Source organism: Humulus lupulus, chromosome 5 (assembly GCF_963169125.1).
Source record: "Humulus lupulus chromosome 5, drHumLupu1.1, whole genome shotgun sequence".
Taxonomy (NCBI): Eukaryota; Viridiplantae; Streptophyta; class Magnoliopsida; order Rosales; family Cannabaceae; genus Humulus; species Humulus lupulus.
In genome coordinates this window covers 128,688,995-128,706,102 of record NC_084797.1, presented here as the reverse complement: position 1 = coordinate 128,706,102, position 17,108 = coordinate 128,688,995, and the positions used below count along the sequence as shown (strand labels likewise).

Genomic DNA, 17,108 nt, shown 5'->3' with positions numbered 1-17,108 from the left:
ATTGTTTGAGATTATTATCTCAAGAAAGATAAAAGGAAAGATGGTTAAGTGAGCCACGGACAGGCAAGGTTGAATGGAAAGCTTTAGCTGGATTAGCTAAAGGTTGTATAGTGACAGACATGAATTTATGGTGATATAGAGATCGGATCTGGGATCCGATGGACATTGAGATTAACTGAGAGATTCTGGATGAATCTCATGCTATTCTTTAATTCATTTCATTCAGGCATTGTGAAAGGGTAACATAATATGGAAATTTTATAGTGATGGCCTGAGATGAAGGGACATATATTAAGGCATGTGTAAAACTCTTACATGTTAACAGATTGAGACAGAATATCAGGAAACAACAAGGCCATTACAGCCTTTGGGTATTTCATAGTGGGAATAAGGGAGCATCGCGATGGGTTTCGCGGTGGGATTCCCAGGTTGATGGATCAGCATGAAATGGGTATTAAGTCATTGTGGACTGGTAGTCCAAATGAGTTTATTATATCAGTAAGGATGGGTGAATGATACAGTTGATCAATGTTTGAGTCTCCTTGTGAGAAGGATAGAGAGCCTTCGTGAACTCAAGGTCTATCTTATCAGATGAAGACGTTATTGTGACTTCCAGGTTCTGGAAGGAGTAGAAAGGCGATGAGTATATAAATGGAACTCAGTACAATTTATTACTCTCAGACTGATGGTAAATCAGAGAGAGAGGGTTATCCAATTATTATTGGAGGAACATCTTAAAAGATGAGTGAGGATATATATATATATGTCTGGATCCTGAGGTGGTTTAGGGGATTTATGAGATTGCTGGAGCTTGAATTTTGGTTGCTCATTCCTCAGAATAAAGGGAAAGTGTTACTGAACTGGAAAGTAGGAATGTGGAATTCCAAGTAGGAGAATGTATTTTCTCTAAGGTATCACTATGGGGAAAGAAGTGAGGAAACCCCAGTTCAAGTTAAGCCCTAGTTTGTTTCAGCAGTTGGATCCTGGTTGGGTCAGAGTAGGGTGACTCCGAATCAGTTTTACTTTTGGCATTGGCAGTTGTATACAGTGAGTTATGTGCTTCTATGTAGTGAGCATGGGCCGAAGGAACTTATGAATTGAGTTATGAGAATCTGAAGGTTAGGTTAAGTATTCCAGTAAGGAATAGCCAGTTCAGATTGTGACATAAGTAATGAGGTTCTGTTGAACAGAATGTACCTCGGGTTAAGGTAAGGCTATCGAAATACTGAAGTCAAGGAATGACTTAAGGAATTTGTGCCAAGTAAGTGGAATTCTAGTTCCGAGCTGTTGAGTAAATTTCGAGGACGAAATTTCTATAAGGAGGGGATAGTTGTAATGCCCCAAATTTCCTAATAAGGCTTAGGACCTTGATTAGGAGGCCGGGAGGGCCATAATTGATTTATTATAGTATTTAATGATTATATGCATGTTTACGTGAATTATATTATTATATGATGGTGGATCCATGCATATGGGAGAATTTATTATTGTGAGGGTATTTTGGTAATTTGGCCACTGTGGGCGTAATTGTATATTTTGGGTGCATGATTGTGATTAATTAATATAGCCACACTATAAGGTGGATTGGTTCGAGCTATCGACATGAGACGATCATGAGATGTAAGTGTTCGGTCTAGTCATAACGGGTTTAAGTTCGGGGCTCGGGGTGAGTCTCGGGGTGAATTTAATGATTAGAGCATTACCGGGAATTAAAGGGTAATGGGATATGATTTATTGGTATTTGGGAATGTTGAGATTAGCGGGAATTGGAGAGCGTTAATTATAATTAACGGTATAGGTTGGAAATGACGAATTTACCCTTGGGAGTGTTTAGAAGCTTTTAAATTGGTCTAGGGGCATTATGGTCTTTTGACCTTAAGGATTTATATTAGTTTTTGGGGGTTTGGAAGGCTGTAGAAACAGAGCAAAACAGAGCCTAACCTCATCCTTTCTTCCTTTCTCTCCCGTACAAACTTTCCTTCATCATTTTCTTTGAATTTTGAGAGCCACCTTGAGGAGTTAAGCTTGGAGATCAAAGGGGGAAGCTAGGGAACTTGTCACAGCCATTAAAGGGGATTCAAAACCGTGTTTGAGGTGACCGCTAATGGACTAGAAGTTGATCGTTCTCAAGGGTCGTTCTTTAAATCGTTCTAGCTCGACTTTGAGGTAAGAAAACTGCACCCTGTGTATATGAGACATGCATGGTTATTATTGAAGCATGTCGGTTGATTATTATGTATGACATGCACGGTTATTATGATGCATGATGGTTGATTAATGAGTATGACATGCGTGGTTATTATTGATGCATGTCGGTTGTTTATTATGTATGACATGCGTGGTTATTATTGATGCATGTCGGTTGTTTATTATGTATGACATGCATGGCTATTCTTGATGCATGTTGGTTGACTATTAAACGTGGCATGCATGACTGTTATTGGTGCATGCTGGATTGCTGGATATTGCATATGATGCATGAGAAACATGTGATTAGGACATGCTTTATATACCGAGTATGATATTGTTCAGAGCTTGAGCCTCTGTGTTTATGCATGGTCCTAATAGTACGAATACCTGTTTAGTAAGCATGCTGAATGCCTTGTTATGGATACGGAACATGTGATATATGATTGGTGGCATGACTTACTTGTGTATGACACTGACTAGTCAGGGACCGACTCTAAAGTCGAGAATCACACATTGAATGGCTCTATGGCATTAATGCTAGACCGACCCTAAGGTCGATGAATCATGCATTGAATGGCTCCATGGCATTAATGCTGGACCGACTCTAAAGTCGAGAATCGTGCATTGAGTGGCTCTAAGGCACTAATGCCAGACCGACCCTAAGGTCGATGATCACGCATTGAATAGCTCCATGGCATTAGTGCGGGACCGACCCTAAGGTCGAAGAACTTATAAGCGCTTGCCTGGTCTATGACCAGATGTTTATAGCCAAGGTATATGACCCCGGTGACTGTTTGTCACATGGCTAAGGGACGATGTCCATAGCACGACTCTAGAGTCGGGAGGAAGGTTATGTTGGTGACCATTCACCATGCACCTGTCCTAATCAAACTTATGAAAGGATCACCTATCAGTTAAGCCCTGGTGACCCTATCGTCACATGGCTAGAAGGAGCGATGCTCATTACTGTGACTTTTGGCTATTGTCACCTATTTGTTTGGACTGATAGTCCTGAACGGTTATTAGGATCGTTGTTGATATTATATCATGCTTTATTGTGTTTTCTTGCTGGGCTTCGGCTCACGGGTGCTACGTGGTGCAGGTAAAGGCAAGAGGAAGCTAGACCATCCTTAAGTTGGAGAGCTTAGGTGATGACGTGTACATATGCGGCTGCTCGTCCGCCACGGCCGAGGTTTAAAGTGGAACTAGGGTTGAACCCTGTTTTGCCGCTTAGAATGGCCTGTTGTAAATATTTTCTGTAATAGACTCTGAAACTTTATTTTCGGGATCCCAATGTATACATTAAACGTTCTAGTGAGACGTTATCTCCTAACCAAAGTTTTAATCCCTAAACCGCTAATCATACCTAGATCACGATTTTGGCCAAATGACTCGATTAGCGAGTTTAGCACTGCTTACAAGGCACACCATAACGGTCCCTGGAGTGTGGGGCGTTACAAATATCGTTTACTTTATAAGTATTAATTAAACATATCAATAAGACGATCATATACAAATTGATCTTAATCCTAAAGTTATTATGAACTCATGTGTTATGTCATATGAGTTATTTGATTCACTCATTATGGTTTGTCAAAATGATCAGGCTGAAAACTTTTATTTTGGGAACTCATTGATGTAAATGGTTGGGGACATAATGTAATGCCCTGAATTTCCTAATAGGGTTTAGGACCTTGATTAGGAGGCCGGGAGGGCCATAATTGATTTATCATGGTATTAAATGGTTATATGCGTGTTAATGTGAATTATATTATTATATGATGATAAATGCATGCATATGGGTGTATTTATAATCATAAGGGCATTTTGGTAAATTGGCCTGTTGAGGACATATTTGTAAATTGGATGCATATTGTAATTTGTGAATGAGATTTTATTATTATGGAGATATATTCGAGCTATTCGGCATGAGACGATCTTAGATTATTGATTAGCGGTTTTGTCATAACGGGGTCAATTATTGGGTAATAAGAATGTTTATTTGGTGATAAATTGGGAGTATTTGAGGTCAGGAGGAAATTCTGGAAGTTTTGACTATAATGTCCCCGGGCATGTTTTCGGGACCTCGAGCCCTAGGTTTTATTTGAGGTTACTTAAGCTTGAAGTAGCTTGTCAGATAAGAACGTACGTTAGAAAATCTCTCTCTCTCTTCCAGATAGCTTATTTTACCGTTCGAAGCCTTTTTGAAGGAATCTCGAGTTCTAGGAGTCGGAATCAAGCAAGGGTTGAGGCATAGCGATCCTAGGAAAGATTAGAAGCTTCTTAACCGAAGGATTTGACCGAAAACAACCCAATCGAAGGTAATCTAAGTTTAAGTTTTAAGTTTTCAAAGTTTTTAAGCTTAGAGTTGGACTTTGTGAATCATTGAGTTTTGGTTCGTTTGAGCCTTGGGTTTTGATGGTTTTGGACCATTGGGAAGCTTGGGAAATTTTATTTGATGATTTGGGAATGTTTAGGCATGTTTTTGGAGGATTTGGGAAGTTGAAAATCGTGTTTGGGGATGGCCTAGGGTTGGGGGCCGCGGCCCTAGCTCGATGAAGCAGGTGCCCCAGTTCTGTTCTTGCTGGGCACCGCGACCCTTGGTGTTGGGCGCCGCGGCGCTTGTTTCAGGTTGGGCTGGGGGCCGCGGTTCTTGGGTAGGGTTGAGCCCGTTTGTGTGTTTTGACTCCGGGAACATAGTTTTAGGCCTCGGGATGGTTCTTACTACTTGGATTAGTTTGGATTGATGTCCTGGAGGCTAGATTTTGGTTTAGAAACCTATGTTGATCATTTTATTGATGGTGTCCCATATTTGGTTATGACTAGGTGACCGCTAAGGGCTTAAAGGTTGATCGTTCTCAAGGGTCGTTCTTATATTGATTCTAGCTCGAATCTGAGGTAAGAAAACTACACCCTGTGTATATGTGACATGCGTGGTTATTATTGGTACATGTTGGATTATTAAATGTGGCATGCATGATTATTGTTGAGGCATGTTAGGTGGTTAAATATGATGCATATGATGCACAAGAAACATGTGATTAGGACATGCTTTGTATACTGAGTATGATATTGTTCAGAGATTGAGCCTCTGTGTTTATGCATGGTCCTAATTGTACTAGTACTTGTTAAGTAAGCATGCTGAATGCCTTGTATACAGATATTGGATATGTGATATATGTTTGGTGGCATTGCTTACTTGTTTATGGCACGACCTAAGAGTCAGAAATGGCATAGCGTCATGAACGCCGAGCCAAATGAAGATTAGATCTAATCGATATCAGTGTTGAATGGCTCTAAGGCATTAACGCTGGACCGACTATAAGGTCGACGAACTTATAAGCGCTTGTCTAGTCTAAGACTAATTACTAGAGCCGGGGCCTAGGGCCCAGGTGACTGCTTGTCACACGGCTAGGGAACGATGTTCCAAGGTTATGACTCTATGGTCATGAGGAAGGTTATGTTGGTGACTAATCACCATGCACATATCCTGTTTAATCTATGGAAGGTTCACTTATCTGTTAAGCCCTGGTGACCCTATCGTCACATGGCTAGAGGGGGCTGTACCCACTTTTGTGACTTTTGCGACTGTCACCTATTTGCTTGGACTGAAAGTCCTGGATGATTATTATGATCGTTGGTTGATGTATTATACTCAACATTGCGTTTCTATATTGGGGCTAAGAGTCCTGGATGATTATTATGATCATTGGTTGATGTGTTATACTCAACATTATGTGGATCTGTTGCCTGCTGGAATAAGGCTATATCTGCTAGACGTGTGCCTTATGATTCGATGACATGTTATAACTGTTCATGAACATATTAAGTTTTCTTGCTGGGCTTCGGCTCACGGGTGCTATGTGGTGCAGGTAAAGGCAAAAGAAAGCTGGACCATCCTTGAGTTGGAGAGCTTAGGTGATGAAGTGTACATATGTAGCTGCTCGACCACCACGGCCGAGGTTTGAAGGGGAACTAGGGTTTAACCCTATTTTGCCGCATAGAACGGCCTGTTGTAAATATTTTCTTGTAGTAGACTCTGAAATTATAATTTTGGGATCCCAACATACATATTAAACGTTCTAATGAAACGTTATATCTTATCCAAAAAATTTAATCCCTAAACCGCTAATCATACTTAGTTACACGATTTTGCCCAAATGACTCGATTAGTGAGTTTAGCACTGTTTACAAGGCACACCGTAACAATCCTTGGAGTTTAGGGCGTTACAACTTGGTATCAGAGCGAGCCAAGGTTTATGGTTCCTAAAGACAACCTGGGCATGTACACTCATTACTGAAGATAGCTTCACTCATGGAATGGTAACTATTTTTGTAGTTATGTGCTTAGTTGCTTAAATAGAATGTAAATGCTTTACCTGCACATTGTATTAGGGAGCATGAGATTCTGATAGAGCTTGGCTCTTGACTATATGATTATATGCTCTGTGAATATATATATGATTATGATCATATGATTGCCTGCTCTATGAATCTATTTAAATGTGATAATGGCATGCTGGAGTTGGAGGCATGGTATGAATATTGGAAGAGCAGGGATTATGATCGATGTATGAATGCTATGGGCATGTTTTAGCACTGCAAGTAGTTTGTGATTGTGGTGTGGTAAGATTTATCCCGTGGGGGAAAGCTTTTGATATGCTCATCTTGATTAATGGGTCAAGTTATTGACTGAGGTTTAATCAGCAGGGTTATATTCAAGGCATATAATGAGGCCTGGTGGTGGTTTTAATGAGGCTGGGAGTTACAGCCAGGGTATCAGTTCTTCATCTGCACCAATGAATTTTCAGCAGATGTTTACAGATTTGCAATCAATGTTGCAGAGGCATGAGGAAGAGATTAAGTGTTTGAAGCAACAGCGGAATCTGTTGGGGAGCACCTCTTCCTTTGCTATGCCAGGAGTGGCATCAACTTTAACTCAGCCTAGGGTTGAGAATAGATGGGAATTCCTCCGTGGAAGATTCTAGGAATATTATCCTCCAGTCTTCGAGGGAGGCCTAGATCCATTCGGAGCTGAGCAATGGATAGGCATGGTCAGTTTCATTCTAGACAGTATGGGGCTGGTAGGTCACGATAGAGTGATCTTTGCGTCATTTGTGTTGCGGGGTGATGCCCGGACGTGGTGGGAGGTAGTGTCCCAGACACGAGATACAACTGTGATGGATTGGAAATAATTTAGGCAGCTGTTTAATGAGAAGTATTACTGTGATGCAGCTAAGACTGCTAAGATGAATGAGTTTCTGAATCTCGTTCAAGGAAAGGCATCAGTAGCCGAGTATGTTAATAAATTTGATGGGTTGGCCAAGTTTGCCTTTGATATGATACCCACAGATATAGCTCGGAAGGAAAGGTTTGTTCAGGGGTTGAATCCTGGAATAGCTCAGGGCATTAGAGTTGCCCCAGTGCATGAAGTATCTACCTATGCTCAGGTGGTAGAGAAGGCTCTTGCTGTTGAGAGCATAAAAGATGAGAAGAAGAGTGCCAGGGAGCATAGAGCTCAGATAATGGTATCTCCCCTTATTGAAGCAAGTAAGAATGAAAGCTGGAAGACTCGTCCAGTATGTATGCGGTGCAAGAGGCGTCATTTGGGACAATGTCGAGCAAGGTCATGTTTTGCTTGTGGCATGGTTGGTCATTTCAAAAAGGATTTCCCAAGGCTAAGAGAGCTTGAGCAAAAGAGGATAGACAACTCGATTCCAACTTGAGTGTTTATTCCAGGGCAGTCAGAGTCTGAGACTGAGACTAGCTCCTTAGGGGTGGCAGGTTAGTTTTCTAGTTCTGATTTCTAAGTTATGCTGATTGGTTTTGGTGCCATGCTGTCCTTTTTTTGTTGCATATATAGAAGCATAAGGATGATATGATGATCACATGGTTATGTTGTGATGGGAATGCAATATGTTATTGGCAACTTAAGAGATGAGTTGGGTTATGGAAAGGACTCATTAGTGATTTTAATAAAGCTGGTTATGCCAGACTTTGGTTTGATCCAGGATATGGATTGGTTAAGTAATGATGGAGCAATCTTAAATGGCAAGGAAAGTATAGTAACTCTTGGGCTTGAGAGTGGAAAGCCTTGTGATAGTTGGCATGGTGCATGGTTCTATATGCTTATGATATCTGTAGTGAGAGCTAGAGTTTTGCTGCAGGGAGGTGCATGGAACTCTTAGCCAGTGTGGTGGATACCACTTAGATCGTGCTAGTGAGATTAGGACAGATTGGATTAGTCTATGAGTTCTAAATGTGGTTCCGGGTGGTTTGCCAGAATTTCTTTTATATGAAAGGAGACTAGAATGGTGATTGGATTAGTGCCAGAGATGGAATCGGATGTAAACATTGTTTTGAGTGGCTCAGCGGAGTTGTAAGAATTATTCAGTTACGGAGTAAGATGGAATTCTTTAAGGTGGATCTTGAATCTGGTTAGGACCAGTTAGAGGTCAGAGAGGAAGTTATATAAAAGATTGTGTTGGTATCAGATAAGAGCACTGAGAGTGTTAAATATGTTTTGAGAATCGGTTTAATGCCAAGTGTTTATGAATCTGATGAACAGAGCATTCAAAGGTTTATTTGAATGGGATTTGTGATTGTCTTGGACGATGGTATTGTGGTATTTTCTCTGCGGAGATTTGCCAAGATTGAAGAATGCCTTAGGGGCAGGAGTGTCCTTAGGTGGTAAAGATATTTCAGGTGCCTTGGGAAAGTGTTCTAGGTCTTTTATAGACCAGGATCAGTTAGTGGATTGTTATGACATCTCAGTAATAGAAAAAAGTGATTGCCTATGCAATATTTTGATTAAAGGATTTGACCAGAACGAGAGTAGAGTTTCTGGTGGGCCAGGTGGCCAGTTTATTGTTTGAGATTATTATCTCAAAGATGATAAAAAGGAAAGATGGTTAAGTGAGCCACAGATAGGAAGGATTGAATGGAAAGCTTTAGCTGGATTAGCTAAGAGTTGTACAGTGACAGATATGAATTTATTATGGTATAGAGATCGGACTTGGAATCCGATGGATATCGAGAATAACTGGGAGATTCTGGATGAATCTTGTGTTATTCTTCTTTTCTTTTCATTCAGGCATCATGGTAATGTAACAAGATATGAAAGCTTTATAGTGGTGGCCTGAGATGAAGAGGAATGTAATGGGATGTGTGGTAAAGTTCTTAACCTGTTAGCAGGTCAAGACAGAGTATCAGGATTCAGCAAGGCCATTATAGCCTTTGAGTATTTCATAATGGGAATAAGAAAGCATCGCGATGAGTTTCGCGGTGGGATTTCCAGGTTAGTGGACCAGTATGAGTTGGCATTGAGTCATTGTGGACTAGTAGTCCAAGTGAGTTCAGGTTATCAGTAAGGATAAGTAAATAGTACAAATGATCAGTATTCAAATCTCTTTGTGAGAAGGATAGAGCGCCTTCATGAAATTCAAGGTCTATCTTATCAGATGAAGACTCTATTGTGACTTCCAGGTTCTGGAAGGGTTAAGAAGGCGATGACTATATAGATGGAATTCAGTACAGTTTATTACTCTCAGACTGGTGGTAAATCAGAGAGAAAGGGTTATCCAATTATTATTGGAAGAACATCTTATAAGATGAATGAGTTAATATATATATCTGGATCCTAAGGGGGGTTCAGGGGACTAATGAGATTGCTAGAGATTGAAGCTTGGATGCTCACTTCTCAGAATAAATGGAAAAGTTTTACTGGATTGAAAAGTAGGAATGTGGAATTCCAGGTAGAAGAATGTATCTTCTTTAAAGTATCACCATGGAAAGGGGTTAGGAATTAAGGCAAGCTAAGCCCTAGTTCATCTCGACAGTTGAATTATGGATAGGTCTGGATAGGTTGACTCCGGATCAGCTTTATCTTCGGCACTGGCAGTTGTATACAGTGTGTTATGTACTTCCATGTAGTGGGCATGGGTTAAAGGAACTTATGAGTTGAGTTATAAGAATCTGAAGGTTGAGGTTAAGTATTCCGGTAAGGAATAGCCAATTCAGATTGTGTCAGAAGTAATAAGGTTTTGTTGAACAGAGTGTACCTTGGGTAATCCTATAGAGACAGTGAGGTCGAGGAAGCGACCTGGGAAATTGGAGTCAACTGTGCGGAATTCTTATTCCGAGCTATTTGAGTAAATTTCGAGGATGAAATTTCTATAAGGAGGGGATAGTTGTAATGCTCCGAATCTCCTAATAGGGTTTAGGACCTTGATTAGGAGGCTGGGAGGGCCATAATTGATTTATCATGGTATTAAATGGTTATATGCGTGTTAATGTGAATTATATTATTATATGATGATAAATGCATGCATATGGGTGTATTTATAATCATAAGGGCATTTTGGTAAATTGGCCTGTTGAGGGCATATTTGTAAATTGGGTGCATATTGTAATTTGTGAATGAGATTTTATTATTATGAAGATATATTCGAGCTATTTCTTAGATTATTGATTAGCGGTTTTGTCATAACGGGGTCGATTATTGGGTAATAAGAATGTTTATTTGGTGATAAATTGAGAGTATTTGAGGTCAGGAGGAAATTCTGGAAGTTTTGACTATAATGTCCCCGGGTGTGTTTTCGAGACCCCGAGCCCTAGGTTTTATTTGAGGTTACTTAAGCTTGAAGTAGCTTGTCAGATAAGAAAGTACGTTAGAAAATCTCTCTCTCTCTTCTAGATAGCTTATTTTACCGTTCGAAGCCTTTTTGAAGGAATCTCGAGTTCTAGGAGTTGGAATCAAGCAAGGGTCGAGGCATAGCGATCCTAGGAAAGATTAGAAGCTTCTTAACCGAAGGATTTGACAGAAAACAACCCAATCGAAGGTAATCTACGTTTAAGTTTTCAAAGTTTTTAAGCTTAGAATTGGACTCTGTGAATCGTTGAGCTTTTGGTTCGTTTGAGCCTTGGGTTTTGATGGTTTTGGACCATTGGGAAGCTTGGGAACTTTGATGTGATGATTTGGGAATGTTTAGGCATGTTTTTGGAGGATTTGGGAAGTTGAAAATCGTGTTTGGGGATGGCCCAGGGTTGGGGGCCGCGGCCCTGTTCTTGGGCGCCGCGACCCTAGCTCGATGAAGCAGGTGCCCCAGTTCTGTTCTTGCTGAGAGCCGCGGCCCTTGGTGTTGGGCGCCACGATGCTTGTTTCAGGTTGTACTGGAGGCCATGACACAAGGTGCCAGGGCCGCGGCTCTTGGGCAGGGTTGAGCCCGTTTGTGTGTTTTGACTCCGGGAACATAGTTTTAGGCCTCGGGATGGTTCTTACTACTTGGATTAGTTTGGATTGATGTCCCGGAGGCTAGATTTTGGTTTGGAAACCTATGTTGATCATTTTATTGATGGTGTCCCATATTTGGTTATGACTAGGTGGCCGCTAAGGGCTTAAAGGTTGATCGTTCTCAAGGGTCGTTCTTATATTGATTCTAGCTCGAATCTGAGGTAAGAAAATTGCACCCTGTGTATATGTGACATGAATGGTTATTATTGGTGCATGTTGGATTATTAAATGTGGCATGCATGATTATTGTTGAGGCATGTCAGGTGGTTAAATATGATGCATATGATGCACGAGAAACATGTGATTAGGACATGCTTTGTATACTGAGTATGATATTGTTCAGAGTTTGAGCCTCTGTGTTTATGCATGGTCCTAACTACAAAATTGACATGGGACGATGGTTTTAAACCGTCGTCCCATGCAATGTCATGCCATGTAAAGCATAAAACGACAGTTGAAATAAAAGTGTCATCTCCTATCATACATGAGATGATGGGTCCTATACAAACGTTGTCTCTTGTGGTACATGAGACGACAATTTCTGTGCAAGCGTCATCTACTGTAATAAATGAGACGACAGTTCCTACTAAAGCGTCATCTTCCTGCAGTACATGAAATGACAATTTATGTGCAAGCATCGTCCCCTGCAATACTTAAGATGACAAGTTCATGGAGACCGACGTCCCATATAAAATATGGGAATTTTTTCATTTCTCTATTTTCAACCACTATATTCATTCATAATTTCCTGTGTAATTACAACATAGTTCAGACATAATCAATAGGCAGACAAAATCAATAGAACCTTTTATCATACTAATCCATTAATCATAAAAAAATTAACTACATTTGGCAGAACCTTTTCAAACACATATAATACAAATTTCCAAATCGGGGTTGAAGATTAGTAATAGCATTTGTTTGTTAGCCACTTATCTTACAGTACAAGTAGGCCACATGCTTCTGAGCATCCACTTAATGAAATAAACCAGTTATATTTATGTACATGAACTGTTGTCCATGATATGAAACATTTCAGACTAAAATTACATACACAAACCAGGGAAAAAGGAATAGAAGGATACAGAAGTACTGAGTCAGAAGATTCTTCTGTACAGGCAAATCTAGCTTTTTCTTTACGCTTCCAAGATCAAAATTCTTGAGTTTGAAAGTTGTGTTGGCACTAGCAGTCCCCTGTTGGTGAAAGAAAACATAAATGCCACCAGTAAAGATAGAGGACTTTAAGAAGAAAGTGAAAAAGTCAACCAAATTGTTATGGCATATAAACATAGGAATTAGGAAACTAAAATGACTTATTATTAGTAAAATCTCTTTCTGTTACTAGGCTATTTAACATAGGAGAAATTGATATGGTTGCAGTTGCCAGTTAAATGATTAAGAACAATAAAACGTGTAAATCAATAAGAAATAGCATTCAATTGTGGAGGACGCACTTCTAGATAATGGTAAACTTGAAACTCTTCAACCCCCAAGAAGTAATAAAAGTAAATGCAGAACAATTACCTGAAATGGCATTTTGGTGAATGGATCAAGATCACCTTCAGCTATACCTTTAGCTATATCTTGAGGTATCATTGTAAACATAGTTAAGGGATCTCAAGTATTTCACAATTATTAAATAGAAGCAGAAATTTTAACTTGAGAAAAACTATATTTAAAAAGGATATGGCCCTAAGAAATCCCCATCATCCTCAATATTCTCATAAATGTCAGACAAATGAACAATTTTTTCAGTAATTGTATCGTAAACACGTTGATGCTGAAAGGTCAGTAGTGCTTTCTTGAATGATTCTTCATAAAGAGGTGGAACCGAAGAAATGTTGTATCTTAGGTGCTTTATCACCTGAAATGGACCAATCATTAGCTAGCTATAACATTTATTCAAAGGAGTTAAAGAAAAAGTAATTAAGCACGTGCAAAGGGCAAAAGAACAATATTCTCAGCCTATTTAGTTTTAAGGGATACAAATGTCAAGGTCGTGAATGATAAGACTTCACCTGGTCGTAAGTTGTAAATCGTTTTATAAGTGCATGAGCCCTTTTCAGTCCCATTCCTGGTAATGACTGCAGATAGTCACAGCCACTCAAAATGCACATTTCAAGAATCATTTGCTTTGTAAATCTAGCAAAACTCAAATCCTTGTTCTGTTGTAGCATGGAATGCTGAAACTGAACAGCTTGCCCAAATTTGTCCATTTTAAAAATAAACTGGATATAAATGTAAGAAAATTTCCTTCACTTCATTTGACTTGTAGGAAGAAAGGCAGTGCTGCCAATACACAATGCCATTATTTCAGCATGAAACTGAAGCAGTATGTATTGTCTCAAAACTATATGATGAGAAAAATAATAGTTCACCTTTTAGGCATTATTTTCTTTTTATCTATATATATTTCATTTTTTTCCCTTGCCTTGAATATAGTACAGCTAAGGAAAGCATTCTCTGAATTATTCATCAAGTGGAAAGTACACAAGTTCAAAGAAATTTGATTATATAGGTACGAAAACACTGGTGCATAACATAAAAAACAGAACAAAAAGTCACTCACCCAATGCATTCCTAATGACAAAGCAACTACTTTTGCTCTGATTCTTGAAGCAAATATCTCTGGTAGAAGAAGAGCAGGCACAGGACCAGCACCAAGTGAAAACGACAAGACATAGCTGTTAATGAAACAAAAGGCCAAGTTCAGGAATTCACGGTGATAAAATGGTCACTATGTGAAGGGACTCACTGAGTCAGAGTACTACTACATTATCTTTATTTTTGAAGGAAAAAAAGCTTTTCAAAGGCTGCCATGAAAAGTAAAAACTTACAGAGCAGTCCCAAGAACAGCAAGGGGGCCAGAATATGGTGCCAGAACCTTCCAAGTAAAGGACAGAGAAAGCAGCATCATAGAGGCAGCCTAAACAAGTTAGCAAGAGCGTTATCAGTTTTAATAATACCATAAACTGAGAAAGTTTCACATTGAAAGACTCGAAAACAGAACATCCCACACGCTACTTGAAAGGTTTCAGAGATATCATACTTCTGTCAAAATATATTTTATGTAATTGGGAACACATCAACAGGTGAAAGTAGTACCATCAATATATGTCTAATTCAAGCACTGCCTTATTGGATAGGTACAAACTTTGCTCTTGATTACTACATAAATTCATTAGTAGTTGATTGGTAGTAAAATAGAATTTTCTTCTCTTTATAATCTATGTAGATTCAGTGTCCAAGTTCACAAGCTACATGATTAGACTCTTGTCAGTGTACTAGTCTAATATTGGATCAAGAGAGCAAGACTAAGCAATCCCAAGTACAGATTGGATTAGTTCTAGAAGCTTCCTCTCCCTAAACAAGAAAATTGTCTACTTTCTGTTTGAGTCTCCTTGCAATCTTAGTTCTTAAATACAGATTCATCCCTAATGTAACTAATTTAGCAACAACTTAAAAAAAATCCTACAATTAAATTCTTAACAGAAAAACAGAGCTTTAACAACCCTTTAACATATACAAAGCTTATCACTATATTCTTGAATATAGTGGAATACAAGAAAACATAATTTTTTTACATCAGTTGATGAAAGTATAAATACGTATATCTATATACAAATAAATGTTCATGGGGAAAAAACATAGTACCATTCCACCAAAGCTTGTGATTAGAAGACTCTTTCTTCCTTGTCTATCCATCAAGGATGATGCAACAGCTGTGCCTGAAAGAGAATCAGTTGGAAGTCTTTATGGCATGATGCAAAGTGAAACCAAAATTTAGAAAACCAAGTACAAAAGACACAGAAACTAACCAAAGACATTTGTGGCTCCAACAAGAGCACTTGCTGCAACATCAGAGGCAATCCCCGCACTACGGAATACAGAAGTTGAATAGTATACAACAGCATTGATCCCAGCCAACTGTTGAAACAAGAAAAGTGCTGCACCAACGCTAACAACTGCAACAAGAAATAGTTGTCATGGAAAAAGAAAGAAAGGAAAAAGATTAACAACATTAATTCTCAGCCTAGTCTAGTTTACCCCAGGGTGGCCTGGTTCTTGCGTCGGCGGGGGGGTCGCCTGGTTCTTGCCGAGGCTGAGTGTGTAAGGAATTATCTATAGCACTCGGTTTTATAACATATGTATAATAAATCATTGAAATGAATAGGTTGGTAGTGAAAGAAAATGATACAATCAAATGAACAGGCTGTTACAATTCAAATCTCTCCTTACCATACTTTTTATCCCAACAAAAGAATTTGGAAATTCGGTTATAAACATTCAAAAAAGGCTTATCCAGGAATGATCTTTGTTCCTGATCATAAAACAAGGGCTTTTAAACTTCTTGGTCATGATTTACTACAGACTTTATAACAATGAATCAATGAACTAAACTAATTTGTTTTGAGAAAACAGTATACTTTTCAATAAACAGTGATATTTCAATCTTCATAGCTCCTAAAACGTAGAATTCAATTGCAGATCCAAATTCCAAACAACAAACAAAAGGTTGAACCCGAAACATGTTTTCTAATGTTACTAACCAGCATTATCATTTCATAATTGCATATAACAAAATCAACACTGATTCAAAGTTAAACAATTGCAAATGATCAAATATCATGTCAATATACCAAGAAACAAAATCCATGAAAACCAAGATATAAGACATATCAAAATGTAATTTTCAAATCAAATTATTATATGCTCTGAATTGATTCTCAATTATGAATCGTACATTCAGAAAACTAGACCTGTCCATGATCCCATGTATATATAAGTCATTATCTGATCCATTTTTCTTTGAAAAGAATCAACTACACAATTGGATTCAATTTTCAGATGCAACCCAAAAAAAAAAACCCATACACGGGCACATATCAAAATGCAATCCACCGATCCAAATCCAAGAAAGACGAAAAGAAAAGATTGGATCCAAACCTTTCTTGTCCAGCAGTGTCCCAAATTTGGGCCTTGACCACCTTATCATCGACTCGAATACTCCTAGTGGCAAACTCAACACCGATGGTGGATTTGGATTCGAGGCTAAACTCGTTCCTGGTAAATCTCGACAGCAGGTTCGATTTCCCAACCCCAGAGTCTCCGATCAACACCACCTTGAACAAATAATCATAATCATCGTCTATTCTGTACGCCCCCATGTTGTTTTTGACACAATTACTAGTTTTCCTTTTTTTTCTTAAGATTGATTGGCGGGGTAGAAAGTCAAAGAAAATTTTCTCAAAAATCTTATCTTTTTCTGTCTAAAACAACCCTTTAATCGAAAATCGAAAAGGGTAAGTTGGGTTTAAACTAAAAGAGGCAAAGATGTATTAATTGCAGGATTTGAATGAATCATGAGAGAGATGTAAAGAATAGTCAGAGCTGTATATCTATGGAGTTTCAATTCATGGTTATATGGTCTTATGTTTTTACTTTCACATGGAATTTTCCACAAAAGTAATTTTAAAAAATATTTAAATGAGTATATTTAATAAATAATAAAACTTAGACATTTCCAATCTTGCCTCCTGAATTTTTTGGCCTGTTACAACTAAAAAAGGCTTATTAGGATTTTTTTTCGGACTATTACAACTACCAAATCGTGCCTCCTGAATTT

At 38.8% G+C, this 17,108-nt stretch overlaps 3 protein-coding genes across 3 annotated transcripts; all 3 read right to left on the bottom strand.

Moving 5' to 3' along the window:
• Positions 1-12,457: 12,457 nt before the first annotated feature.
• On the bottom strand, positions 12,458-13,088 carry LOC133780603 (exonuclease 1-like). The gene is made up of 2 exons (XM_062220245.1): positions 13,007-13,088; positions 12,458-12,676 (listed from the first exon to the last, which is right to left on the bottom strand). The coding sequence occupies exons 1-2, from the start codon at positions 13,085-13,087 to the stop codon at positions 12,518-12,520; spliced, it is 240 nt and encodes a 79-aa protein (XP_062076229.1). The 5' UTR covers position 13,088; the 3' UTR covers positions 12,458-12,517.
• Positions 13,089-13,157: 69 nt separating this feature from the next.
• Positions 13,158-13,708, bottom strand: LOC133779468 (exonuclease 1-like). The gene is made up of 2 exons (XM_062219426.1): positions 13,501-13,708; positions 13,158-13,346 (listed from the first exon to the last, which is right to left on the bottom strand). The coding sequence occupies exons 1-2, from the start codon at positions 13,696-13,698 to the stop codon at positions 13,158-13,160; spliced, it is 387 nt and encodes a 128-aa protein (XP_062075410.1). The 5' UTR covers positions 13,699-13,708.
• Positions 13,709-13,826: 118 nt separating this feature from the next.
• Positions 13,827-16,650, bottom strand: LOC133779466 (probable plastidic glucose transporter 1). The gene is made up of 6 exons (XM_062219425.1): positions 16,430-16,650; positions 15,993-16,072; positions 15,301-15,447; positions 15,137-15,210; positions 14,320-14,408; positions 13,827-14,166 (listed from the first exon to the last, which is right to left on the bottom strand). The coding sequence occupies exons 1-6, from the start codon at positions 16,648-16,650 to the stop codon at positions 13,857-13,859; spliced, it is 921 nt and encodes a 306-aa protein (XP_062075409.1). The 3' UTR covers positions 13,827-13,856.
• Between the last annotated feature and the right edge of the window lie 458 nt (positions 16,651-17,108).